This window comes from Geotrypetes seraphini, chromosome 6 (genome assembly GCF_902459505.1).
Source record: "Geotrypetes seraphini chromosome 6, aGeoSer1.1, whole genome shotgun sequence".
Taxonomy (NCBI): Eukaryota; Metazoa; Chordata; class Amphibia; order Gymnophiona; family Dermophiidae; genus Geotrypetes; species Geotrypetes seraphini.
The window spans coordinates 23441622-23467256 of record NC_047089.1 but is presented as its reverse complement, the minus strand read 5'-3'; the positions used below and the strand labels follow the sequence as shown (position 1 = coordinate 23467256).

The window sequence follows — 25635 nt, the reverse complement described above, 5'->3', positions numbered from 1 at the left end:
ATGAAAACAAGAGGAGAGGCTTGGGGAACTCCCCAATCCAGATAAATTTGATCTGCTCTGAAGTAGTATCTAAGAGTTAATAAACAACCACCCAACAGGGCAACAAAGAACATTGGCGAAACAAAAATCATCTCCACAGGTATAACAGACATCTGACAGGGCAGGCCATAAGGAATCATATGGTGTTCTACAGGAAAGAGGATTATCAAGTTAAGAACCTAATCAATCCTTCCTGTGCAAACAGCATACAATTCCTTATGGATGGGATGTACCAGAGAAGTCTCTTGAGTCTAGGGTGGGACAGATGAGCCTATGACCAGCACAGAGTATCCAAAAGTCTCATCCATTTGTGCTGCCACACCCACTCTGTAAAATTTTGTAAAGGTATGAAGGGTAGACCATATGGCTACCCTACAAATGTGGTCAAACGGCACTGCCCTGGACTCTGCCCAGGAAAATGCCACACATCTGGTAGAGTGAGCTTTCACAGCAAATGGAGGCTGCTTTCCACAGCTAATGTAAGCAGAGGAAATAGCCATGCAGATCCATCAGGAAATAGAAGCTTTAGAGGCTGGTCTGCTCCAGTGGCTAGCACTGTTCAAGACAAATAGGTGATCTGACAGGTGGAACTCATTTGTCACCTCAAGATAATGCAGAAGAACTCTTCTGATTTCCAGCAACTTCAATACTTTGTCCTGTTTCTTTTCCCCCATGGGCTGAAAAGCAGGAAACCGCACTTCCTGGTTGACATAAAAAGCCAAAACTACCTTTGGTAGAAAGGAAGGCATGTTGTGTAAAGACTCCCCTGCTTCTGTGAATCTGAGGAAAGGCTCTCTGCAAGTTAACACTTGCAGTTCTGACACTCTCCTCGTCTAAGTAATTGCGATTAAAAAACCTGTCTTTACAGTTAGATTCATGATAGACACCTCTGACAGAGGCTCATATGATGCTTTAGAAAGGGCCTGTAACACAATGCTGAGATTCCACATAGGGACCAGCTGCCACACTGGAGGGCGTAGCCTGAGAGCTCTCTTCAAGAATCTGAACACATCTGGATGAGAGGCCAAAGACCTTCTGACCACTCGAGCTCTGTAATGTGAAAGACTGGATATTTGAACCTTGAGAGATTCTACCGCCAGGTCCTTCTCTAGACCTTCCTGCAGAATGGACGAGACTTCAGAAATGGGAGCCTGTAAGGGATCTAACTGCTTCTCTTTACACCAGAGCTGAAAAAGTTTCCACACTTTTGCATAGGCCACTACAGTTGCTGGCTTCTTCAATTGTAGAAACATTGTGATAACCATATCTCTATCCCATTCGTGCTAAGGCTGAATGCTCAACAGCCATGCTGTAAGCCTAAAGTGCTCCAGATTTTCTAGCACTATGGGCCCCTGGGACAGAAGAACCTGGTGCACTGGTAGTCTGAGACAACTGTCTCGCTACAACTGGAGTAGATCTATGTACCAAGGATGACGTGGCCAATCTGGGGCCACCAGGATTACCAATCCTCGATAGGTTGCCATCCTGCAAAGGACCCAGCCTATCATCAGCTATGATGGGAACACATAAAGGAGCCCGTTTACTGGCCAAGGTTGTACTAGAGCATCTATACTGATGCTTCCTAGCTCTGACCTTCAACTAAAGAAACGAGGAGCTTTCTTGTTGTCTGCTGAAGCCATAAGATTGAATGATGGCCACCCCAAGTATTTCACAATGTAGTTGAATGCTCTCTGGGACAAGGACCATTCCCCTGGATCTAGGGTCCAGCAGCTGAGATAATCAGTCTGGATATTGTCTACTCCTGCTACATGAGCCACTGATGGTCTGCAGATGGGCTTCTGCCCAGTGAAACAGCAATAGGGCGTCCACCTGCAGCGGAACACTGATGTTTCCCCCTTGTCTGTTGATTTACACCACGACTGTGGCATTGTTGGAGAAGACCCTAACTGCTTCACCTTTCAGCCACAGCCAACCGATGGCTCTCAACTCTAATCTGTTGAAAGACCATGTTTTCTTTGAGGACAATCAATGCCCTTGTACTGGATGACTTTTGCAGTGATATCCCAGCTGTAAAGACTGTCATCTGTCATCAGGATCACCCAAGATGATATGCGAAGAGGGATGCCTCTGGATAACTGAAGACTCTGAAGCACTTCTGTCGTCCAGGCTAAATGCGACTGGAGAGAGTCCCTCTGAGGCAACCAATGTGCTAACAGTGTGCTCTGCATGGATGCAGATAGGCAGGAGACAATTTTTGAAATAAATTCAGAAAATCCAAGATGGCCACCACGGCAGCATTTTAGCACCAAAAAATGGCCCGTAAAACCAAAAGATCACAATTATTGAAAATAGCATTTTAGAGGTGAGGTACCCTTGGGACACTACTTTTGCTGAATTCAGACCCACCCCGATTTTCCCATAGACAGTAATGAGCTATACTCACAGATCTGCCATGTGCTGTGCCTGTATCAGCTTCTCACTGCAATGGAAATGGAGAAGGGATTTCTGACTTAAGCAACCAAGGGTAGCTCCAGAGACTTGTCTCTTTGGGCTGCCTTTTATTCAGGTTCCAAAAACCTGAAACCCTCAACCCCTCACATTCCTACACGATTCTTCAAGAAGGGGGGGGGGGGGGGTGCAGCAGACCTCTGCTAAGCCGCCCAGCCAGTCGCGCTGTCAAATCAATATGTGCTCAAGTGCCTGACTCTGCAGGGGTCAGCAAGTCCCAAACAGGTGTTCTTTTTAAAAGTGTGGCCCTCCTGGCTACAGACCTCAATATCTGGCCCTTCTCCCAGGCAGAGCTGTCACAGGACTACTGGGAACCTCTTAGCACAGGAAAGCCTTGAAAAAATATCGGATTAGATCCCCAAAATAAAAAAATCTAGTACAGATGAAAAGACATTTTCTTAACTCACTTGCAGAAGTTAAGACTGAGGAGAGGAGCACTGCCCAGAGAGAAAAGGGGGCGGAGAGAAGAAAACGATGAATGTTTTCTGCAAGCAAACTCGCACGTTGATGTGCTTAACCATCCATAAGGAATCGTATCCTGTTTGCATAGGAAGTACTTGCTAATGACTTACCAGCTATAATGGCATGGAGCTCATCATCTAAGTTTCGTACCCAGCGCAGCAAACAGCTTGTACCCTGCAGGAGCATGGAGGTGGCAACAATAAGTTTTATTTTTCCTACGGTTGGCTATTTAGAATTGTTGGCAAATGCACACCATGTTCAAAATATCTACTGCCAAATGACAACTAATGCAACTGAGTCATAAATTGATGGACTTTTAGGGTTAGTAGGCGAGGATGGGACTTGATATACTGCTTATTCTGTGTGGTTTACACAATCAAAGCAATTTTAGATGGGGACTTGTTTTATACCTGTGGCAATGAAGTATTAAGTGACCTAAACAGAGTCACAAGGAGCAACTGTGGGAATTGAACTCACAACTAGAGAATGACACGGTGACAAAATTCATCACCGTTCCCGTCCCCGCGGATAACCGCGAGAAACTATCTTCATGTCATTCTTTAAGGAGAGAGGGAAGAATCAGAGTATGAATGGCCACAACCACTGACCCACAAGCTTTGCTTTGAAGAATGCTGGTGTAGAAGGACTGAGGTTGAAATAGGTACTACAGAATGACAGTCTCTGGTATCCAGAGCAGATATTGTGATGTCATAATGCCTCATTCCACCAGTGCCTAAGAGCCAACCTCATCAGTGATGTCACAATGGCCTCATTATCCTTGGCTCACATAAGCACAGCCACTGACCCGCAAGCTTTGCTTTGAAGAATGGTGGTGTAGAAGGACCGAGGTCGAAACAGACACTAGAAAATGACGAGATTATTTCCTGCGGTTATACGCGGGGACGGGAACGGTGATGAATTTTGTCACCGTGTCATTCTCTACTCACAACCTTAGGGTGCTGAGGCAGCTGCTCTGACCACTAGGCCACTCCCCCTTTCCTTTACTTGGGTTGGAGCTTCAGCTTTGCTTTAATTTCACTAAACATCAACAAAATTGTAAATTCATAAAATCCCAAACAGTTCAATGAAGGGAAATAGAAAGCTATGGCATAAAATCTGCAGTCCAGCTTCTAGTTTCACCAGGTAAGCAAAGAAAAGCAGCACGTAAAGAACATCCTGGTTCTGGCGCACAAGAATGCACATTTCTAATAAAGGATGTTTGATCACTGGAGAAATCGTGCCCTGTTCTAAGCAGTAAATCACTAATGGTGGGAAGTCGCTCGATGTGAAACATCTGAAACTTAGCCGAGGGATCCCAAAACCTTGCTGCAATCATTTACCGGTCTGTAGTCTTGAACTCAGGTTGCATCAGTTTCTTTTTTGGCAATGTGGTAAAATCCTTCATAATACATCCTATCTGGACAATGACCTTTCAATGGCCTGTGGTTCGCTCATGCAACTCAGCTGTTTTTAGAAGGACATAAGGTTCCCTTCAGTAGCGCTGCAACTGTGATATTAGGTTATATAATAGATCTTTTGAACATGTATTTATGATACTTTCTTGTTCTGTAGGAGACGTTAGACCACATGGTGAAATTTTGTAGTTTTGAACGGGTTCTCTGAGGAAGTAGAACCTGTGACCTTTATTCGACCCATCTTGAGCTAAGTGAAGAATCTATTCAAAACGTATTATTCATTTATAAGATAGAGTTTGAAAGAGTGATACATTCACAGAAGGCACATTTAGGGGTAAGTTCCCGGTTGTGGTTTCTCTACCATAATGGTTCTGAGCACTTCTTACTTCTTTACTTAAATCATAATAATTAACATATTGGGCGATCTTTTTTGTAAATTGACCTATTTTGGCTTTTTGGATTTACCCACGTTTGAGAACTGTTTTCCCAATTATTCGTTGTTGGAAAACCTGCACAGTGCCATAATGATATTCAGTGGCAAATTCTGGTTAAATGCTGCTGAATATTTAGTTTCAAATTTATTATAAATTTGATGAATCGCTTATTCAAAATTCTAAGCGATGTACAAACAGTAAAATTACAAAACAAAACAAACGAATAAGACTAACCTGACAAAACATACTAAACAAAAGGAAAAAATGGGGAAAGAAATACAAGTTGTTGATAGAAAATAAGAATATAAGTGGGAAAAAACCAATAGGAAGGGTGAGAGCGGTGGGCTTCAAATAAGTTGGGAAATAGGATTCAATTGAGGCTCCTAATCTAGCTTTCTAGCTGTCAAATGCATCTTTAAAAAGAAAGCATTTTAACTTGCTCTTGAATCTATCTAGATTCCGTTCTTCCTTTAAATAAATAATAATAATAATAACTTTATTTTTGTATACCGCCATACCCCGAAGAGTTCTAGGCGGTTCACATTAGTTAGACAGAGATTACAAGTGGTTACAAATCAAATTGATCATAGAGTTGCAAACAGCAAAGAGAGAGTAGTTACAAGTGGTTACATATCAAATTGATCATAGAGTTCCGAACAGCAAGGAGAGAAGTAGGGGGGAGAGGAGGGGGACGGGGGAGGGGAGGGACTTCCATGTTTGCGGGGCTGTGACAGAAAAGATGAATTGCCGCCGTGTGTTAATGTTTTTGAGAGAGGGAACAATTAATAAATGTTGGTCGTTTGACCTAAGTAATCTTGTTGGAGGGTGGGGAATGAATAATCTATAAATGAAGGCGGGAGTTTCATAAAGAAGAGATTTAAGAGTCAGTAGACTATTTAACCAGGGGCTGGTCAGCAGCCTGGTTAGCTCCCACTGAATGCTGATTCCAGGTGTTGCTCTGTCAATTACTAGCATTTACCCAAAATCATTTCCTTTGTGTTTCGCTGACCTATTAATTTTCTTGATTCATCACTTCATCTGTGATTTAAGAGACAACATTTAAGCCAAATTCAGAGATCTTTGAAAGGCAGAAAAGTCTGTATGACACCTTTCTGCTAATCTTTCTCTCCTTGTCGACCGTATCCAATTCTAAAATGAAAGATCCGGTTCACAGACAAAATCGCGCGAGACAACAGTGCGCCAACAACTGAGCACAGACAACTGAGCGCAAGGTTGACGGCGCGCCAAAGAAAAGCACTATTTTAAAGGGTTCTGACGGGGGGGTGTTGGTGGGGAACCCCCCTATTTTACTTAACAGACATCGCGCTGGCGTTGTGGGGGGTTTGGGGGGTTGTAACCCCCCCTCATTATACTTGAAACCAAACTTTTTGCCTGTTTTTTTAGGGAAAAAGTTCCGTTTTTAGTATAATGTGGGGGGTTACAACCCCCCAACCCCCCCACAACGCCAGCGCAATGTCTGTTAAGTAAAGTGTGGGGGTTCCCCCCACACACCCCCGTCGGAGCCCTTTAAAATAGTGCTTTTCTTCGGCACGCCGTCAACCTTGCGCTCAGTTGTCGGCGCGCCGTTGTCTCGCGCGATTTAGTCCCGTCACCGAAAGATCCGCTTTACTGACCACTTGTGGAATATATTTTATTTTTCAGAATCTACTTTGTTCGATTGCCTATCCTTACCAGAGGAAATGCTTCCATCTATATTTTCCCTCATTGTATAACTTTAAATTTAAGTACTATTTGCATGCTAAAATTATAAAATACTAGAACTGTTACAGTTGTGCGTACAAGTACTAGCTGGGAGCTATGGCCCAGATTCTGTAACCGGCGCCTAATGTTAGGCAACTATTTTGGAGGTGCCCAACTAGATAAGCGCCCATGTAAATTGATTAACGAGCTCAATTAAGCTTTTCAATCAGCACTCATTGAAACCTAGGCGCCTATCAAGAAAGAGCGATTCTGCAACAAGGCGCCTCTAAAAATTTAGGCGGCTTTCAAAAAACTAGGCGCTATGCATGTTAGGCGTGGGCGTGGCTTCGTGTTAGGCGCCTTATTACAGAATCGCCGCTCTTAAGCGTGCTTAAGCGCTCGCATGGCGGCCTAACTTTTAGTTGTGCCTAGAGCTGGCCTATTTATTGGGCGCTTCCAAAAATAGGTGCCGCTTGGCGTGATTCACTAAACAGCCACCAACTGTGCTTGAAACGCGCTAAACGGTGCCTATTTCGGCGCCTAACTTTTGGGCGCTTCTTATAGAATTTGCCCCTATGTGCCTACCACTTTCAGGTAAGCGCTTGGTTAGGGGACAGATTGTGGGTATGTTTTGCATGTAGGCGCCTAAAGTGAACTTATGCACCTGCATTTAAGCCCCAAAAACCCTGGCATAAATAGGGTACACTTTTCCCTCCGTATTCGCGGTTTCAGCAATCGTTGTTATGATTATTCATGGTTTTCAGCTTGCTGGCTCCTCCCCCCCCCAATTATGCCAGCTTACATAGAGAAATTGCTGATTCTAAGCGTTTACAGAGAAAAATCGCCGACGCCCAGCACTTTCTTCACCGTGTACAGGCCAAGTCTCCCACCATGCTATTCGTGGTTTCCACCATATTCACGATAGTTTTTAATAGAAAAAAGTGAATAACATATGAAAAAGTTATTTGCGTTTTTTCTGTATTTGCGGGTCTGTTAATCCCCTATCACAGCGAATACGGAGGGAGAAGTGTACATCTAAGGTTCGAACACCTACAGACGCCTACCTTAGATGCTGGTAGGCACAATTCTATTTAAAAAAAAGCCTAATTTAAGATTGATATGTGCTATGTGCCACATTCCTCAGCGCCTACGCTTTGGACACTGTTTACAGAATCAGGGCCTAAGTGGCATTCTGCAACTTTAGCATTCAATTCTTGGCATGTAAATGCAAGGGAACGTACACGAGGAGAAGCAGAAGGGTGGGTCTCACATTTATGTGCATAACTTACAGAAAGTTATATGTTAAGGTGCCATATGCAGGTGTGCGCATTTGATCCTACTATTGACATGGCATAAATGAGTCGTCTAAACCAGTGTTCTTTAACCACCGGTCCATGGACCAGTGCCGGTCCACAGAAATTTCCTACCGGTCCACAGGGCCAGCACATGCATCAGGCCCAAAACAGTGTTCTTCAACTGCTGGTCCACGGTACAATCGATGCGGCATTATCTTCGAGCCAGCTCCCTCTTCCTAACTGAGTCAGTGCACAAAGCCATGCGCAGTGGCTCCTACAGGCATCATGCGCCTGAACCGGAAGCCTTCTCTCGGAGGGAAGGCTTCCAGATGAGGCACGGGATGTGCAAGGTGCAATTAGTACTATTATGGGGGCGGTGTCTGGGGTAGAGATGAGCGAGGTCTGGCCCACGACTTAGCCCTGTGTTCTTCAACCACCGGTCCACGGACCGATGCCGGTCCACAGAATAATTCTTTTTTTTCTGCCGGTCCATAGGTGTAAAAAGGTTGAAAAACACTGGTCTAAACGTTAGCATGTCAACATACTCTAGTATTCTATAATGGAATCTGGGTGCTCAGATGTTGTTACAGAATTCGCTTGCTGTAACTTGGCGTTCAATTTTTGGCACCCATTAGAGAACTGCCCCCTAAATGTTTCTCTTCTTTCTACTGATTTTCTGTTTTCTAGTGGTTTGGGAAATTTTTATCTGGACTTGTCTTGTTCTTGAATAAAAGGCAACAACTAATTTCTTACTGACATTTATCTTTGAAACAAACCACGACTAAAGCTTCATCTTTGTTTCATGTATGTTTTGTTTAATTTATCAGCGCTGTGTATGTTTAGTTCACTCATAAAAATATTTCTTATAAAACAACCCTGTTATTTAGCTTATTTTACAATTCTATTATTATAATTACTAAATTGTATTAGTTTTTTATCATCATTTTATGATTAAATTGTAATGATTTAAATTCAATAAAATATTTTGGTAAAAAAAAAAAAAAAAAAAGAGAAAGAAATAGACCAGGATTGAATGTTTATATTTTTTTTCTAAAATGAGCTCTTTAAAGTAAAATGCATACATTTTCATCCAGAATTAATGTTTTAAAAGCTACTTAGCTGCGATGAACACTATTTTAGAATTTAGAATAAATATAGTAGTTTTGAAAACTGGTGTAGAGTTTTAAGCTACATCATCCTTGCATGTTAAAATAGGAGCCCCCAACTGACAATTTTGGAAAGAGTCCCCCCCCTCACCTTAAGTGGAAAGGTCCTCAACAGAAGACCCAGAAGTTGCTGCAGGGTCTACTTACGTGGAGTTTATTTATCGGGACCCAAATAAGGTATCCAATTTTTTTCTTAACAAACTCCCCCCCCCCAAAAAAAAAAAAACAAAAACCCTGAATTGATTAAATTGTTTCCTGCTTAAGTGATTAGGAATATCTTCATCTGCTTCTGAAATGATCAGATATTTTTATCGATACGGATCTATTCAGTAACATTCTGACCTTGTTAGCTAACTTTATTTTTGTGCAATTAAGAATCAGTTGGTAGTGTGTGTTTTTCTTTTTTTTCCCCCTTAATTGCTTCTTTATTACCTCCTCCTGATTTCTTTCAATTGCTGCATATGTTCATTACAAATAGTTAAACAAAAAACAAACAAACCCCAATACCAAAACATACCTTGTAAATACTGACAAAAGATCCCAAAAAAGCACCAAGCTGGAAGTTTTCTTTGTTGTAAAAGAGAGATAACAACCGAGAAGGTTTTGTAAACAGATGCCTGAATGTTGATGGGATTCGGAGGCAGCACTGGATCAGATAACCCACACTAAACATCCTAATAAAACCCTTAAAAAGAAAAACAGGTTACCTCATTTACATATTATGCATAGATTCCAGTTTACAAAGCATAGCATGCAAATTAGACACAGATTTAATAAAATCAGACCTGTTACAGGATGGTTTAAATTTTTTTCATCTAAAAACTGATTTTGGCATTTTTGCCTGGATACCCAATTATCATTAAACTAACTGGGGTGGTAGTGAGAAGAAACTACCGCCTCTGTCTGCATTTCTGTTTAATATCTTAAGCTTATTCTACATTTAAGTGCTGGCATTTAAATGTGTAAATATAAGATTTTACAAAATAGTGCATCAAATGGAAGCTTTTTTTTTTTTTTTTTTTAATCTTTATTAATTTTCCAAACTAATATTGTGCAAACAATTTCAAAATACATATTACAAGAAATGCATATTAAACTATATTAATGAACAATTATTTCCCCCACCCCCATCAAATAATCAGAAAGATACCTACAAGTACCTTAAACTCTAATGCAAACCCTTCCTCCTCTCTCCCACCCACCCATCCAATGGAAGCCAATTACATTACCAAACTCTAAAAAATAATTTACAGTGGAACCTCGGTTTGCGAGTAACCCAGTTTGTGAGTGTTTTGCAAGACGAGCAAAACACTCAGCAAACTTTTGCCTCGCAAACCGAGCATGTTCTGGTGTACGAGCACCTCCCCCCCGCTCTAACCGGCATCGCACCCCCCCGAACCGGCATCGCAAACCCCCCCCCCCCCCCGCGAACGCTCCCCTGCGAGAACCACAAAGCACCTCCGTGCTGAAAGCGGCATCCGCCCGCCCTTCCTCCCAAGCACTTGGTCCTTACCCCTTCTGCTCGTTGTAAGTGTGAATGCGAGCTCCCGCCTCTTGCCTGGGCTGGGCCTTGAGCATCTGCTCATGCTCAAGGCCTTCTGGCTCTCGTTCTCTTGGAGATCTCGTTCTCAAGGCCCAGCCCAGGCAAGAGGCGGGAGCTCGCATTCACACTTACAACGAGCAGAAGGGGTAAGGATCAAGTGCTTGGGAGGAAAGGCGGGCGGATGCCGCTTTCAGCACGGGGGTGCTTTGCGGTTCTCACGGGGGGCGTTCGCGGGGGGGGGAGGGCTGTGATGCCGGTTTGGGGGGTGCGATGCTGGTTAGAGCGGGGGGGGAGGGGGTGACGGAGCAGCGCCGGCAGCCTCGGGGGGGGGGTTTAGTGGAACGAATTGTTCAAGTTTCCATTATCTTCTATGGGGAAAGTTGCTTTGATATACGAGTGTTTTGGTTTAAGAGCATGCTTCTGGAACGACTTATGCTCTTAAACCAAGGTACCACTGTATTTGCTCTTCTATGCTCCTTTGGAAACCACAATATACCTAATTCCCCCTTAAATAGCTCCTTCAAACTAGCAGTTAGCTGACATATGTGCCTGGGAGTAGGTGATAAATACTAACATTGAAAGTTTTGACGAACTGTATTTTCTCTGCAAAATAAGAAATATGACATACAATGTTAAAGTCCAACAAAACCATGGCCAGAGCATTCCCCCTTCAAGTCTCTGTATGCTTTCCTAAAATTACAACTTATAGGGGGGAATGGCCACTGTGCCAATCACCTTACACTCTAGAGCAGTGTTTTCTAAGTCAGTCCTTGCCAGTCAGGTATTCAGTATATCCACAATTAATACACAAGAGAACTATTTGCATGCACAGCCTCCACTGAATGCATATCTCCTTTATGCATATTCATTGTAGATATCTTGAAACCCGGACTAGCTTGAGAAACACTGTACTTCAGTATCCTGACATAGACAGTGACTCACTTATTCTCATGTTCCTATTAGGAACCTTGGCAATGGTCCTCCATTAGTTCCTCGCATATATCAGAAATTTACATAAGGAGGACAGCGACAAACTGAACCATTCAGCAGATTAACATTGGCAAGATTATTCTGGTCATAGGCATACAACCTTTTAACATAGCTCAACAAGCAGCCCAAACTCCAAATTCTCGTCAATCTATTCAAGCAGAAGACCGCAAAATGCTTGTTGCCGCATTCATTAATCCTTAGCCATCTTCATTTTTCATTCATAAGTTTTAAGCTTGTATGCAAGTATTCTGCCTTTAACAGTCCTTTTTAGCCAGTTGAAATGACAAGCAGAGTAAAGACCTGGCTTGGTGAAGTCTCGAAAACAAAAAACACTTCAGTAGCCCAATGGGACTTGCCAATGCCACCTGCCATTGCTTTTCTTCAGGCATAGGATCTGTACTGTTACTTTTACCTTCTGTTGCTACATGGTCACCAAATTGAAGATTAGAGTTCAAGCACCACTAGCTCTTTCCACAGTGATTGTTATCTATATCTGTATTATTTGCTAAATTGTCTGACAAAGATTACACGCTCAAACCTACTTAAAAAATATGCAACCTTATTCCGAAGAAACTCAATCCCCATCTGAATTCCACTTCACGTCTTCTACAGTAGTAGGGCAGACATTTCTACTTAGGTAGGAAAGGTCAGTCATTCATGGACTCTATTATTGTGTTTCTCACAGAATCAAATTTCAGCAATGGAGTGAAAGACCAACCTAATGGTTATAGCAGGAACAAGGAAACTAGAGTTCAAACCCAACTAGGATATAAGAACATAAGAATTGCTACTGCTGGGTCAGATCAGTGGTCTATCATGCCCAGCAGTCCTCTCCTGCGGCGGTCACCAGGTCAAGGACCTGAGCCCCAACTGAGTCTAGCCTCACCTGCGTACGTTCCGGTTTAGCAGGAGCTTGTCTAACTTTGTCTTGAATCCCCGGAGGGTGTTTTCCCACCATAACAGCCTCCGGAAGAGCGTTCCAGTTTTCCAGCACTCTCTGGGTGAAAAAGAACTTCCTTACGTTTGTACGGAATCTATCTCCTTTTAACTTTAGAGAACGCCCTTTCGTTCTCCCTACCTTGGAGAAGGTGAACAACCTGTCTTTATCTACTAAGTCTATTCCCTTCATTATCTTGAACGTTTCAATCATGTCTCCTCCGGGGACAGGAAAATTCCTTCTGTACCTGGTCAGAATTCACCTGAGTTATAAATGAAAAGGCATAAGCACATCCCTTTTCTCATGTTCAGCATGCCCGGCATCATTGTGGGATAACAGCTCTTTTTGCTGATCTCTCATTGCCAGGGAATTTTCCTTTCCACACTCCAGAGATCAGTCAGCATTAAAATCTTCCTGCCCTCACACACCAATGGAGCGTTTATTGTCGACAAGATTCCCAAAAACTGTAGGCAGCACAAGACATGCAATAGAATTGAAACACGCAAGTCATTTGCTTTAAACTATGGCCCCAATGATCTCATGTAAAACCTTTCAAAGAGAGCGTCATTGGCTCTGTATCATCCATCTTCTCAGGCAGATCTGATCAATATAAATAGAGCATAGATGGTATATTGTGGCACCTAAACAGAGACTTTCACATTATAGAATTACTCTCTGTTGTTGAACTGCATCTAAATGGTGATAATTCACCCAGCGGGTCACAGCCAGAACCTGTTTACAGATGTCAGGCCATACTGCCTCCATAGTGCAGGTGGTACATTCTGCTTATCTCAAAATAGGAAAGCCATAATGAGACCTTAATTTCAGTGACATCAGTCCCTGTTGTTCAACGTTTGGTCATCCACTTTGCGTTCAACTCAAGCTGTACTCCAGTGACTATCTGGTCAAAGAGCTTGCCTTTGATCTTCAAGAGTACTTATCCATCACAGCCTATTGAGCTCACCTTTGTGTTTGTCTCGCTCAGAGAACATTTCAAAGAAACATTTTACTCCCGGTGTTTGCGCCATCTTCTTTGGAGGCAAATAACTATCTGAAACGGACAATCAAGTGACAATGTTTTATGTCAACAAACAAGAAAGTCCTTGTGCTTTCACCATGAAGCAGCACAAATGTGGAACTTAGCTTTCCTCAGCCACAAAGCAATTGGAGCCATTTACTTCCAGAAAGTCAAAACCAAGTGGCAAACACAGCAGATTTATATCAATTTCACAAAAGGTGCCTGTATCCTCAAAATCTTCATTTTTCAGAAAGAGGGTAGTTCACCAATAGGTTTATTTGTCAGCAGTGAGAATGTGAGCTGCACCTCCACTGTTTAGTGCACACAGCTCCATCTCGACTAATATGCTAGCCACACACTAGAAACATAGAAACATGATGGCAGATAAAGTCCAAATGGCCCATCCACAGTAACCATTATCTCTTTCTCTCTCCGAGAGATCCCACGTGCCTATCCCAGGCCCTTTTGAATTCAGACACAGCCTCTGTCTCGGTCTCCACCACCTCTTCTGGGAGAATGTTCCATGCATCTACCACTCTTACTGTAAAAAAAGTATTTCCTTAGATTACTCTGGAGCCTATCACCTCTTAACTTCATCCTATGCCCGCTCATTGCAGAGTTTCCTTTCAAATTAAAGAGACTCGACTCATGCACATTTACATTACGTAGGTATTTAAACATCTCTATCATATCTCCCCTCTCCCGCCTTTCCTCCAAAGTATACAGTACAGATTGAGATCTTTAAGTCTATCCCCGTACACCTTATGTTGAAGACCACATACCATTTTAGTAGCCTTCCTCTGGACCAACTCCATCCTTTTTATATCTTTTTGATGGTGTGGCTTCCAGAATTGTACACAATATTCTAAATGAGGTCTCATCAAAGTCTTATACAGGGGCATCAATACCTTCTTTTTCCTATTGGCCATATCTCTCCCTATGCAACTTAGCATCCTTCTAGCTTTCACTGTCACCTTTTCAACCTGTTTGGCCACTTAAGATCATCACATACAATCACTCCCTGTCTCAAGACCCAGCACAAATTCCAAAAATGGCTTAGTACAACGATTCTTGAAGGACTATGCTGGTTTTGTCAAAACTGTTTTCTTCTGAAGAGACTCTCAAGTTTTGCTCTGGGTAGGCTCAGAAACATTTCTGCAGGTCAAGGGTTCTGTTCTTCATCCAGATCTTTTGTCTCCGATATGAATAAGGTACTTTGCTTTATATACTAGTGATTACACACAAACCTTCAATTCTGTGCATACAATCTTCATAGGCTCTTGTCCTTCCACTGGGGTCTAGGACAATATATTGCGGCCTTTTAAGAGCCTCCAGTTCAGCCCAGCCCTTTCACTGACGCCTTTAAGAGCCACCAGTTGAGCAAGGGCCCTTTCATCGCGGGACTGTTCAGCATGGCCAAGGGCTCCAGCATCCATACTCCCCCAATGCAGCATGTAGTATGCGATGGTCCCCCCCCCCATAAGCATCCCCTGATGCAGCATGTAGCACATGTAGTACTCATCTGTGGTACAAACAGTAGGGGGGGGCAATGCCCCCCACATCCACCGATCCAGCATGTTGATCTAGCATATCTCACGGACAATGTGGTGGGGGAGCAATGCCCCACCATATCCTCCTATCAGCACTTGTCCATGGTGCATATGGGGGGAGGGAATAACCCCACACCCCCTTACCTCAATCAGGTAATACCCCCTACACCCCCCGATCCAGGACTCCACCTCGATTCAGCAATGCTCCCTCCCACCCACATCAGCACTCCACTTCAGTCCAGCATGAAGGATGGCACTGAACAGTCCCACCATGAAAGGACAACTCTTAAAGGGCCATGCTGGATGGTCCCATTCCACTTCCACGGTACATATTGCAGTTCTCCTCTTCCCTAAACGAGATTATTTGTGGAAAGGATACAAATGCAGTTGACCCACAGCATTGGGCATAGAGGAAAGGGGATGGGATTTGATACACCGGCTTTCTGTAGTTACACTTCTCCCTCTAAATTTTCAGGGGATGAAGGCGGACCATCGGTGTGAATATGGAAAAACCACAAATAAATTTTTATATGTTATTCATGGTTTTTAGAGAACGTCATCGTTTTTATTATTTCTACTGTTTTTTTGTGGTTTTTGAAATAAGCCACTATTACTGCTATTGAAATTCGCAAATTTTTATTATACAATAATACCTGTACAGTCATAATCTCAGAGCAAGCAGCGATTCCCAAAGAATTAAGGGCTTGGACCAGGCAAGCAGCGATTCCCAGCTATTCAAAAAGAATTTAGGGCTAATAGCAGGCAAGCAGCGATTCCCAGCAATTTTCTCCATGCATACTGTGAAGAAACCTTTCTCTCTATGGATGCTGAGAAGCAGCGTTTTTCTCAGTGCACACTGGGAAGCAGGGAAGCAGCAATTTTGTGGGAGAAAGTATGGAAGCAGCGAATTTGTGGGAGAAAGTCTGAAAGATGTTAAATCAAATTTTTTTTGATGGAAAGGAGCTTCCACAACACGAAAAAGTATTTTTTGACTAGTAAGTCAATATGATTTTCAAGGGTTAAATAACGATCTAGTGTAACTCCCAGTACTAATTTTATTTTGGCAGACTAACTCATTACACTCTTTCTTCCTGCTTTCTAAAGCATTAAGTTGAGAATGCTATAATTAAGTCTGATGTCTAAGTGCAGTAGCTTTTTTATTTTAGGAAACTGTAACTCGTATGCACAATAAAGCTTTAAACAACAATGATTAGTGACAATTCCAATGTAATAAGAGCCCAGGGAGCGATTTACAAGGGATCAAGGATGTAAAGAGTTTAATTGCCAGAACATGGGAATTATAATTAACATTTCTGATATCCTGCCTTTCCGTAAGCTGATAATTTACTGTTTCTCATAAAACAATGTCAATTCTTATCATACTGAGATTTTTGACACTTACTTTAATGCAATAAGAAATGCAATTATCTTCATAATGCTTACAACATCTATGTCTTGGTCCATGTCTACATCTGAAAAGAAAAACGGATAGCATCTATTTAACCTTTTCTGAAACGATTTGGGAGAGAAGACAGCCCAAAGGTATCACCTACATCTTTGATAACTATTTCAACGTCAATACTGTTCATAACAAGGGTCACAGAAAATTAATTCTATCCACAAAGGAATGGGCCAATTATTAGCAGCAGATTCTACGCTCTACTCAGTAAATGCAGATCAGTCTTGCTGTTTCACAAGTTTGTCAGCAGCAGTAACAACAGCCCCTAGTACACTGGAACAAGAATTGTAGCAGGAAGAAGGATCAGGCCAACAACAGAGGAGTATTTGAGGCCCATCTTTTCGACACTTGATCTCCCCTCTCTCTCCTTTCCTCTTTCCCTCTCTACTTCCACTTCCACTTCCTCCTTCTCCCCCTCCCCTCTTCCTCTCTTTATGCCGCCTAAAGCCATTTTAGGTATGTGCTACGCACAAATAGAAGATTAGATTAGATTGCTGCTGTACTGCAGGAAACTACAATGCTGACCTAAGAGGTTGCAATTTAGGAGCACAAACCATCTCTTTCCCAGTTCTCAGGGACCGTCACTACTAGAACCAGCTGATGGAGGTTGAACATGATAAATTTATAATCCAGGAGCAAACTGAATTCCTTGTGGGAACAACAGAAACTTCCTGGCCACAAAGGGAATGCAGTCTGCTAGCCATATTGGAAAGCTTGAGTTGGCCAATGGCAGCCCTCATCTTGTTAGGCTCAAAATCTTGAGTGGACTTTCTATGGGGTTTAGTCCACCTCAGACATAAGGTCAAGGCTCTCTTCCAATCTAAAGAGTACAGTGTGATTTTACCTTTGTGGACATGAGGTGTAGGAAAGGATATTAGCAGCAGGATTGACTGGTTAAGATGGAATTCCAAAAAGGGAGAGATGCCACCCAATATTGAATCACTAATGAAAATAGACAAATAGCGTGGCTAAGGGCTCCAGCATCAGCACTCCCCCGATGCAGCAAGTTGCACATGTACCACTCATCTGTGGTGCAAATAGTAGGAGGGGGGCAATGCTCCCCACATCCCCCGATCCAGCATGTTGATCTAGCATTTCTCATGGACAATGTGGTGGGGGAGCGATGCCCCACCATACCCTCCCATCAGCACTTGTCCATGGTGCATATGGTGGGGGGAACATAGCCCCACAACCCCTTACCTCAATCAGGTAATACCCCCTACACCCAGCACTCTACCTCGATTCAGCAATGTTCCCTCCCACCCACATCAGCACTCCACCTCAATCCAGCATGAAGGATGGTACTGAACAGTCCCGCCATGAAAGGGCAACTCTTAAAGGGCCGTGCTAAATGGCCCCATTCCACTTCCACGGTACATATTGTAGTTCTCCTCTTCCCTAAACTAGATTATTTGTGGAAAGATACAAATACAGTTGACCCACAGCATTGGGCATAGAGGAAAGGGGATGGGATTTGATACACCGGCTTTCTGTTATACTTCTCCCTCCGTATTCGCGGGGGATGCGGGCGGACCATAGGCGTGAATATGGAAAAACCGCAAATAACTTTTTATATGTTATTCGCGGTTTTTAGAACCTGAATCAGGAATAATCACACACAGATTATTCTTATCAAAAAAATGGAGGAAAAATCCTCAGATGCCCTGTTCTGTGCAGCTATGAATTTTGAAATGCTTACATCGGCAAAAAAAACCTCTCCTAATTAAATGTAAAGTACAAAATCGCAGGCATGATGAAAAGCAAACTGTGTCAATAAAAATGCTCAAGGTACAAAAAAACCTTCCAGCTGTAAGAAGGTTTTGCTAAATTATGCAACAAGGCAATTTCATACCAATAGAACACTAAGGAGTTCCCCGACAAAACCATATTTTTATAATATGGAAGACTAACATTAATTTGGGAAGGAACTTATGGGTGCACAGAACCATTCTATGGTTGAAATACTTAGGCACCCTTTCAGTAAAGTGAGGTAAGTTTTACGTTTACTGAATATTAAAGGGAAAAAAATGAATGTGAACTAAGTACACTGCACTGCAGTAAATATAGAGAGTGTGCCCAGTGTTTATCTTGTCGAGGCACACAATGCCAAAAGCAAGTATTTGGAAATTTTAAAATTAATCACAAGCAGTAGCGATAAACACTCTGCAGCTAAGGCTGCAGGAAATTAGACTGGCATTCCAGAGGTGAGTGACAGGAGATGACCAAAGGGGGAGGAGCTGGAGTTTGGTTTTCAGTTTCCCTGCAGTTCGAGGCTGAGAGATTGATTACCCTATCGTGAAGCTTCCAGAGGTTATTGTACAAGAATATACAATATAGACAACACATATAAATTACATGATCCAGTTCCTAAAGCTTTAGTCTTCTGCTTTTTTTGTTGCAAATGATCGATCATAGCTTTGATCAAGGATCATTCCCACAGCATGGCAACATGATTACTTCAATTCTTAAATCATCCTGATTAGAATTTGACAATCCAGAAAACTACAGGCCAATTTCTAACCTATGTCTTCCAAGTAAGATCACAGAATAGATTGTTCTTAACCAAGTTTCTCCATTTAAAGATAAATCAAATGTTTTACACCCCAAACAGGCTGGATTCTGCATTAATCATAGTCCAGAAACCATTCTAAGTCAATTTGTTAGCAACGCTCTAGAAATTCTAGACAATGGATCTAAAACAGTGTTAATATTAAAAAAAAAAAGTGAGATAAACATTGTTGTTCTTAGAACTTGATACGCTTCCTTATCTAGGACTCAAATGAAAGCAGTTTATAACTCCTTATACAACATAAAGAGGGAATAAAATTATTGAGCATTTCTACACAAAGTAAAACCTGAATAACTTTCACACTTTAAAAACGACTACTACTAAAAAGAGGCAAGGGTGGGAGAGTATAGTGCATCGAGAAGAGGGGGAGCACACATGGGAGTCACAAGTACAACCCTAGCTACCTTTCTGTGCAGACTAGATGGGCCACGTTGGTCTTTATCTGCCATCATTTACTATGCTAAGGGCCTGCTGAGTCGGTTCAGCGCATGGCCACCAGGATGATCTTGGGGCTCAAAGATTTCTCATACGAGGACAGGCTGCATAAATTGCGGCTATACTCTCTCGAGGAGCGCAGGGAGAGGGGGAGACATGATTGAGACATTTAAGTACATCACTGGTCGCATAGAGATGGAAGACGACATTTTCTTTCTCAAAGGTCCCTCGGCCACAAGAGGACATCCACTGAAAATCAGGGGCGGGAAATTTCATGGGGATACCAGGAAGTACTTCTTCACAGAAAGAGTGGGAGACCATTGAAACGATCTCCCGGAGCAGGTGATCGTGGCCAGCAGCATACAAGATTTTAAGAAAAAATGGGATGCCCATGTCGGATCTCTACGAGGGTAGTGTAGAGGTGATGCCACCTGTGCGTGACCCTTTGGAGGGTAGTTTGGGGAGGGATAATAGAGTGGGCAGACTTGATGGGCTATGGCCCCTTTCTGCCGTCATCTTTCTATGTTTCTAGTTTCCAAGGTCACTTCTCCAGTCCTCAGGTACAGCAGCATATTTATCACTCAGTTGCATTTACCATTTGGAGGCAAATTTTCTGTTGTCACGTTTTCCCCTTTCTTAGGATTGCTGATTTTTCTCTATATACATTTTGTCCCCATTTCATACTATTGAAATATGTGTATGCACAAAGTTAAGTTTGCATATACACATAAAACTGACCTTAATCCAAAACAACAAAGTGCTCTTCAATATATTCCATTCTATATATTTTCTGTCTTTTGAAGAAGCACTACTGTGACAGAACTGGAAATGAGGGTCTCCATTCACCTTTAGTAATGTACAAGGTCTGTTCAAAAAGTTCCAGGACAGTTTGAATTGAGCGCCAATGGGAAGTTAATTTGAGTCACGCTAGGCGGTTTTGAGTAGCTTGAAACCAAGTAATCTTTTTCTGTTTGTTGATATCTGTTTTTGTCTCCAAGCTACAGCAGTTTTTGTGAAAGTGTGTTTTCGTGATCGGCTATTTTTCATCATGTGCGACCTCAATGAGAAGCACTACAGCGTGAAGTTCTGTTTTAAATTGGGTAAAACCACTACAGAAACTTATAAAATGTTGAAAGCGACTTATGGGGAATATTTCATGAGTCATGGAAGGTATTTTGAATGATATTCATGCTTCAAAAGTGGTCGTGAATCAGTGGAAGACCAAAGTCAACTGATGATGATTATGTTGATCAAGTGAGGGTTCTTATGCACGCTAATCGGCAATTAACTGTTAAGAGAAATGGCAGAGGAATACAACATCTCCATTGGTTCATGCCACAACATTCTAACAGAGATGTTGTGGTGTCTTGCGTTGCGGCAAAGTTTGTTCCACAGTTGATGACCGACGGCCAGAAGAACAACCGTATCATGATCTGTTAGAATCTTCTTGAGCAGGCAAATGAAGACAAAACATTTCTTGATAAAGTGATAACTGGTGATGAGACCTGGGTCTACAGTTATGATGTGGAAACCAAAGCTCAATCGTCTCAATGGAGAACCAAAACATCGCCAAGACCGAAAAAAGCATGGCAAGTTTGGTCCAATGTCAAAGTAATGTTAACAGATTTATTTTTGACGGTCGCGGTGTTGTTCACTATGAATTTCTGTCACAAGGACAAACTGTCAACTAAAATTACTATCTGAAAGTGTTGAAATGACTCCGTGAGAGAATCAGGAGGAAGCAGCCCGGACTTTGGAGGGAGCAGTCATAACTCCTGTATCACGAGAACATGCTCGCTCATGCTGCCATAAAAATTTGCGAATTTTGTGCAAAAATCGCAATGACAGTTCTTCCCCAGCCACCTTAATCTCTTGACTTGGCCCCTGCTGACTTCTTGTTTCCTGAACTTAAATTCACACTGAAAGGAAAGCGATTCCATACCATTGAAGACATAAAGCAAAATTCGATATAGCAACTTTTGGCAATTCCTGAAGATGCGTTTAAGGACTGTTTCAAGAAGTGGAATCGAAGTTGGGAAAAGTGTATAAGTAGGGGAGGGAAGCCAATGGAATAAGTTCTAAGATTGTTTAATAATTTTTTATAAAATCAGTCCTGGAACTTTTTGAACAGACGTTGAATAGTAGGAGATCAGAATGATACAGGTGGCACCAGAAAAAGCTTCTTCAACTACAATGTCAGATCAACTGTGACAGGGATTTTATTGAGATATGGACTGAAAACTCATTTCTCACAGATCAAGTGATTCTGTATTCTCATACCAGCCTTTATTTCTGAACAATTCTTGTGTCACTTAAACCACAACATATAAGCTTAAATACTCACGCTATATCTATAAGCTTCTTTGTGAAAGAAACTATATTCCTTTTCCTTGATGCTCCATCATGGTTTTTAAGCTGTTTTTCTACCTTTGGATATATTACTTCTTGTAAAGAGGAATGTGAGGGGATTTCTTCTTTTCCAACAATGAATCTAAAGACAAAAATAAATAAATAAAACAATAGGAGATAAATTAGTTTTAGGATTAAAAAATTAATTTTAGGTTTAATCAAAAGGTATGAAGTACAAGGGAGATGGCAGTGATGATCTGAAAATGAAGAACAAAAATTAGATTATAATGTCTCTGTGATAGGTCACTGGCAGGGCCATAGTGAGCTATCTGCAGGCAACGTGGCCACCTTCTCAAAAAGGATACAATTAGAAAAGATTCAAAGAAGGGCAACAAAAATGATACAGGGGATGGTACACCTCCCTTATAAAGAGAGATTAAATAGCTTAAGAACATAAGAACAACCTTACTGGGTCAGACCAAAGGTCTATCAAGTTTCAAGTTTATTAAAAATTTGTTGTACACGCAATGTCAAATACTTCAATGCATATGACAATTTAAAAATAGGAGACAAAATAAAACAATTTTATACAAATAAACATACAGTACATATGTACAAATAATTACCAATACAAAAAGAGAGGGGGGTGAACTATAATCTTTAAAGAAAATAAAGAAACATTTAGGGAAAAAAACATATGGAGGGTAACAAAGAATAATCATGAAAGCATAGATAAGCCTAGACGAGAAGGTAAAGAAGATTTTGACCTATACATAAGGTCTGATTAAAATTAGGTATTAGAGCATAAGCATTAACGATAGACGAATTATCCTATCTATATCTTAATTGCATCCTTACACAAGAAACTTTTGAAAGAGCTTTTGAATTTTTTTAATGAGGATTCATCACGTAAGAAAATTGGTAAGTTGTTCCAGAGCTGGGGTGCTATAACCAAAAAAATGGTAGATCTCCTAGTACAGCGATGGCAAACCTATGGCACGCGTGCCAACTGTGGCACGCGAAGGCCTTGCAGCTGGCACGCGCAGGGCCGCCATCAGGGCAGTACTACCAGGGGGTGCACAGGAGAGAGAGCTGAACGGGGACGATGGGGGACCCGCGGGGTTAAATATAACTCGAGCCACGAGGCTCGTCTTCTACTCCAACTGCCCTGCCGCTCACACAGCCGATCGGAAATCTTCCCCGACGTCAGTGCTGACGTCGGAGGGAGGGCTTAAGCAAAGCCCGCCCCCCGACGTCAGCGCTGACGTCGGGGAAGATTTCTGGTCGGCTATGTGTGCGCGGCGGGACAGGCAGGAAATAGAAGACAAGCCTACGCGGCTCGAGCTACATTTTGCTGAGAAAGTTGCTAAGATGGGCTGGGAGGCAAACGGGGAACACAAAAGGGGGAGGGAGTGCGTTTTGGACACAAGGCATGAACTTGGGAGAGAGGAAAGGAGGGAAATAGATGCTGAGGTGGGGGAGGGAATGGGTTTTTGGACACAGAAGGCATGGACTTGGGAGAGAGGAAGGGAGGGAAATAGATGCTGAGGTGGGGGAGGGAATGGGTTTTTGTACACAGAAGGCATGGACTTGGGAGAGAGGAAGGGAGGGAAATAGATGCTGAGGTGGGGAAGGGAATGGGTTTTTGGACACAGAAGGCATGGACTTGGGAGAGAGGAAGGGAGGGAAATAGATGCTGAGGTGGGGGAGGGAATGGGTTTTTGGACACAGAAGGCATGGACTTGGGAGAGAGGAAGGGAGGGAAATAGATGCTGAGGTGGGGGAGGGAATGGGTTTTTGGACACAGAAGGCATGGACTTGGGAGAGAGGAAGGGAGGGAAATAGATGCTGAGGTGGGGGAGGGAATGGGTTTTTGGACACAGAAGGCATGGACTTGGGAGAGAGGAAGGGAGGGAAAGAGATGCTGAGGTGGGGAAGGGAATGGGTTTTTGCACACAGAAGGCATGAACTTGGGAGAGAGGAAAGGAGGGAAAGAGATGCTGAGGTGGGGGAGGGAATGGGTTTTTGGACACAGAAGGCATGGACTTGGGAGAGAGGAAGGGAGGGAAAGAGATGCTGAAGTGGGGGAGGGAATGTGTTTTTGGACACAGAAGGCAAGGACTTGGGAGAGAGGAAGGGAGGGAAAGAGATGGTTGTGTACACGGGGAATAGAAGAAAGGAGAATTTTTGGTCATAGGGAGGGAGGGAGGTACAGACAGTGGCATACCAAGGTGGGGGTGGGGGCGGTCTGCCCTGGTGTTACGCCCCAAGGGGGTGCACAGCTGGCCACCCTCCAGTGTTCTCCCTAGGCTGGCAAACTGCGTCTCTTTAGCCACTTGAGTGCCACCGCCGCCATTGGGAACAGGCCGGTGCCAAGTTCTCCCTGCTTTTCCCTGTGGGGCCGACCAACTCTCGCCACCCGCGTCAATTCTGATGTCGGAGAGGACGTTCTGGGCCAGCCAATCGCTGCCTGGCTGGCCCAGAACGTCCTCTCCGATGTTAGAATTGACGTCGAGTGGCGAGAGTTGGTCGGCCCCGCGGGGAAGAGAAGCAGGGCGAACTCGGCGCCGGCCTGTTCCCGATAGCGGCAGTGGCAGCCTATTCCCCAGTGGCAGTGGCAGCATTTTCCCAATGGTGGTGGCATAGGGGAGGGCAAGGAGAAAGAAAGAAAGGGGGGGACAGGGAGCCAGAAAAAAGAAAGAAAGAGGGCTGGGTGAAACAAAGAAAAATGGGGCACGGAGAGAGAGAGAAAGACAGGCATACAGAATGAAAGGGGGTATGGAGAGAGAGAAAAAGAAAGAAGGGGGCAGGGTGAAACAAATAAAAAGTTTGGGGAGGGAGTGAGGTCTGGAGGAGAGGAAACATACAGGAGGCTGAAAAAAGGGAAGAAATATTGGATGCACAGTCAGAAGAATAAAGTGCAACCAGAGACTGATGAAATTACCAAAGGTAGGAAAATGATTTTATTTTCAATTTAGTGATCAAAATGTGTCCGTTTTGAGAATTTATATATGCTGTCTATATTTTGCACTATGGCCCCCTTTTACTAAACCGCAATAGCGTTTTTTAGCGCAGGGAGCCTATGAGCTTCAAGAGCAGCGTGGGGCATTCAGCGCAGGTCCCTGCGCTAAAAACCGCTATCGCGGTTTAGTAAAAAGGGAGGGGGAATATTTGTCTATTTTTGTATAGTTGTTACTGAGGTGACATTGCATAAAGCCATCTGCCTTGACCTCTTTGAAAACCCGCGGAATATAAATGATAATTAACATTTTCTCTGTGTACAGCGTGCTTTGTGTTTTTAAAATTTTATTGTTGGTAGATCGTTTTGACTTGGCCACAAAGGTAAGGGGGAAGGAGGGGAGCTGCTGAAAGAGTCTACCTTTGACGTGGTTGCAGGCTTACAAATCTTTTGGTCAAAGAGTGCGGCGACAGAGAAAAGTATGTGTGTATATTCGGCCCATGAATGAAATCATTAAAACATTATAAATTGCCAATAAATTGAAATGAAAACCAAAGGATTGTGAATCAAATTGATTCTCTGACAATACAAAGATTCCAACCTTTAAAAATGATGTTACATAGTTCAGGCAACTTTATAAAGAGTTTTTAGATACTAAAATCTTGTTATTAAGGTTTAATTGACGTGCTGGCACTTCGAGGAAATTCTTTGGTTTTGTGCGGCAGTTTGGGCACTCGGGCTCAAAAAGGTTAGCCATCACTGTCCTAGTTCCTATTACTTTTAAAGAAGGGATAGTCAGCAAATGCTGTTCTATTGATCTAAGTGTCCTAAATGGAGAATATGGT

At 42.8% G+C, this 25635-nt stretch overlaps 1 protein-coding gene across 2 annotated transcripts in view; it reads right to left on the bottom strand.

Annotated features, from left to right (window-relative positions):
- Window positions 1–25635, bottom strand: part of TMEM135 (transmembrane protein 135) — a 342691-nt gene that overhangs the window by 34465 nt on the left and 282591 nt on the right. Inside the window, exons 8-11 of one of the 2 annotated variants that reach the window (XM_033948491.1) lie at window positions 21827–21973; window positions 16422–16491; window positions 9499–9666; window positions 3081–3144 (exon numbers count right to left, since the gene is read on the bottom strand). In XM_033948491.1, coding sequence (XP_033804382.1) covers window positions 3081–3144; window positions 9499–9666; window positions 16422–16491; window positions 21827–21973 — 449 coding nt within the window. The remainder of the gene's footprint in view (window positions 1–3080; window positions 3145–9498; window positions 9667–16421; window positions 16492–21826; window positions 21974–25635) is intronic. The other variant, XM_033948492.1, reaches the window with a different exon arrangement.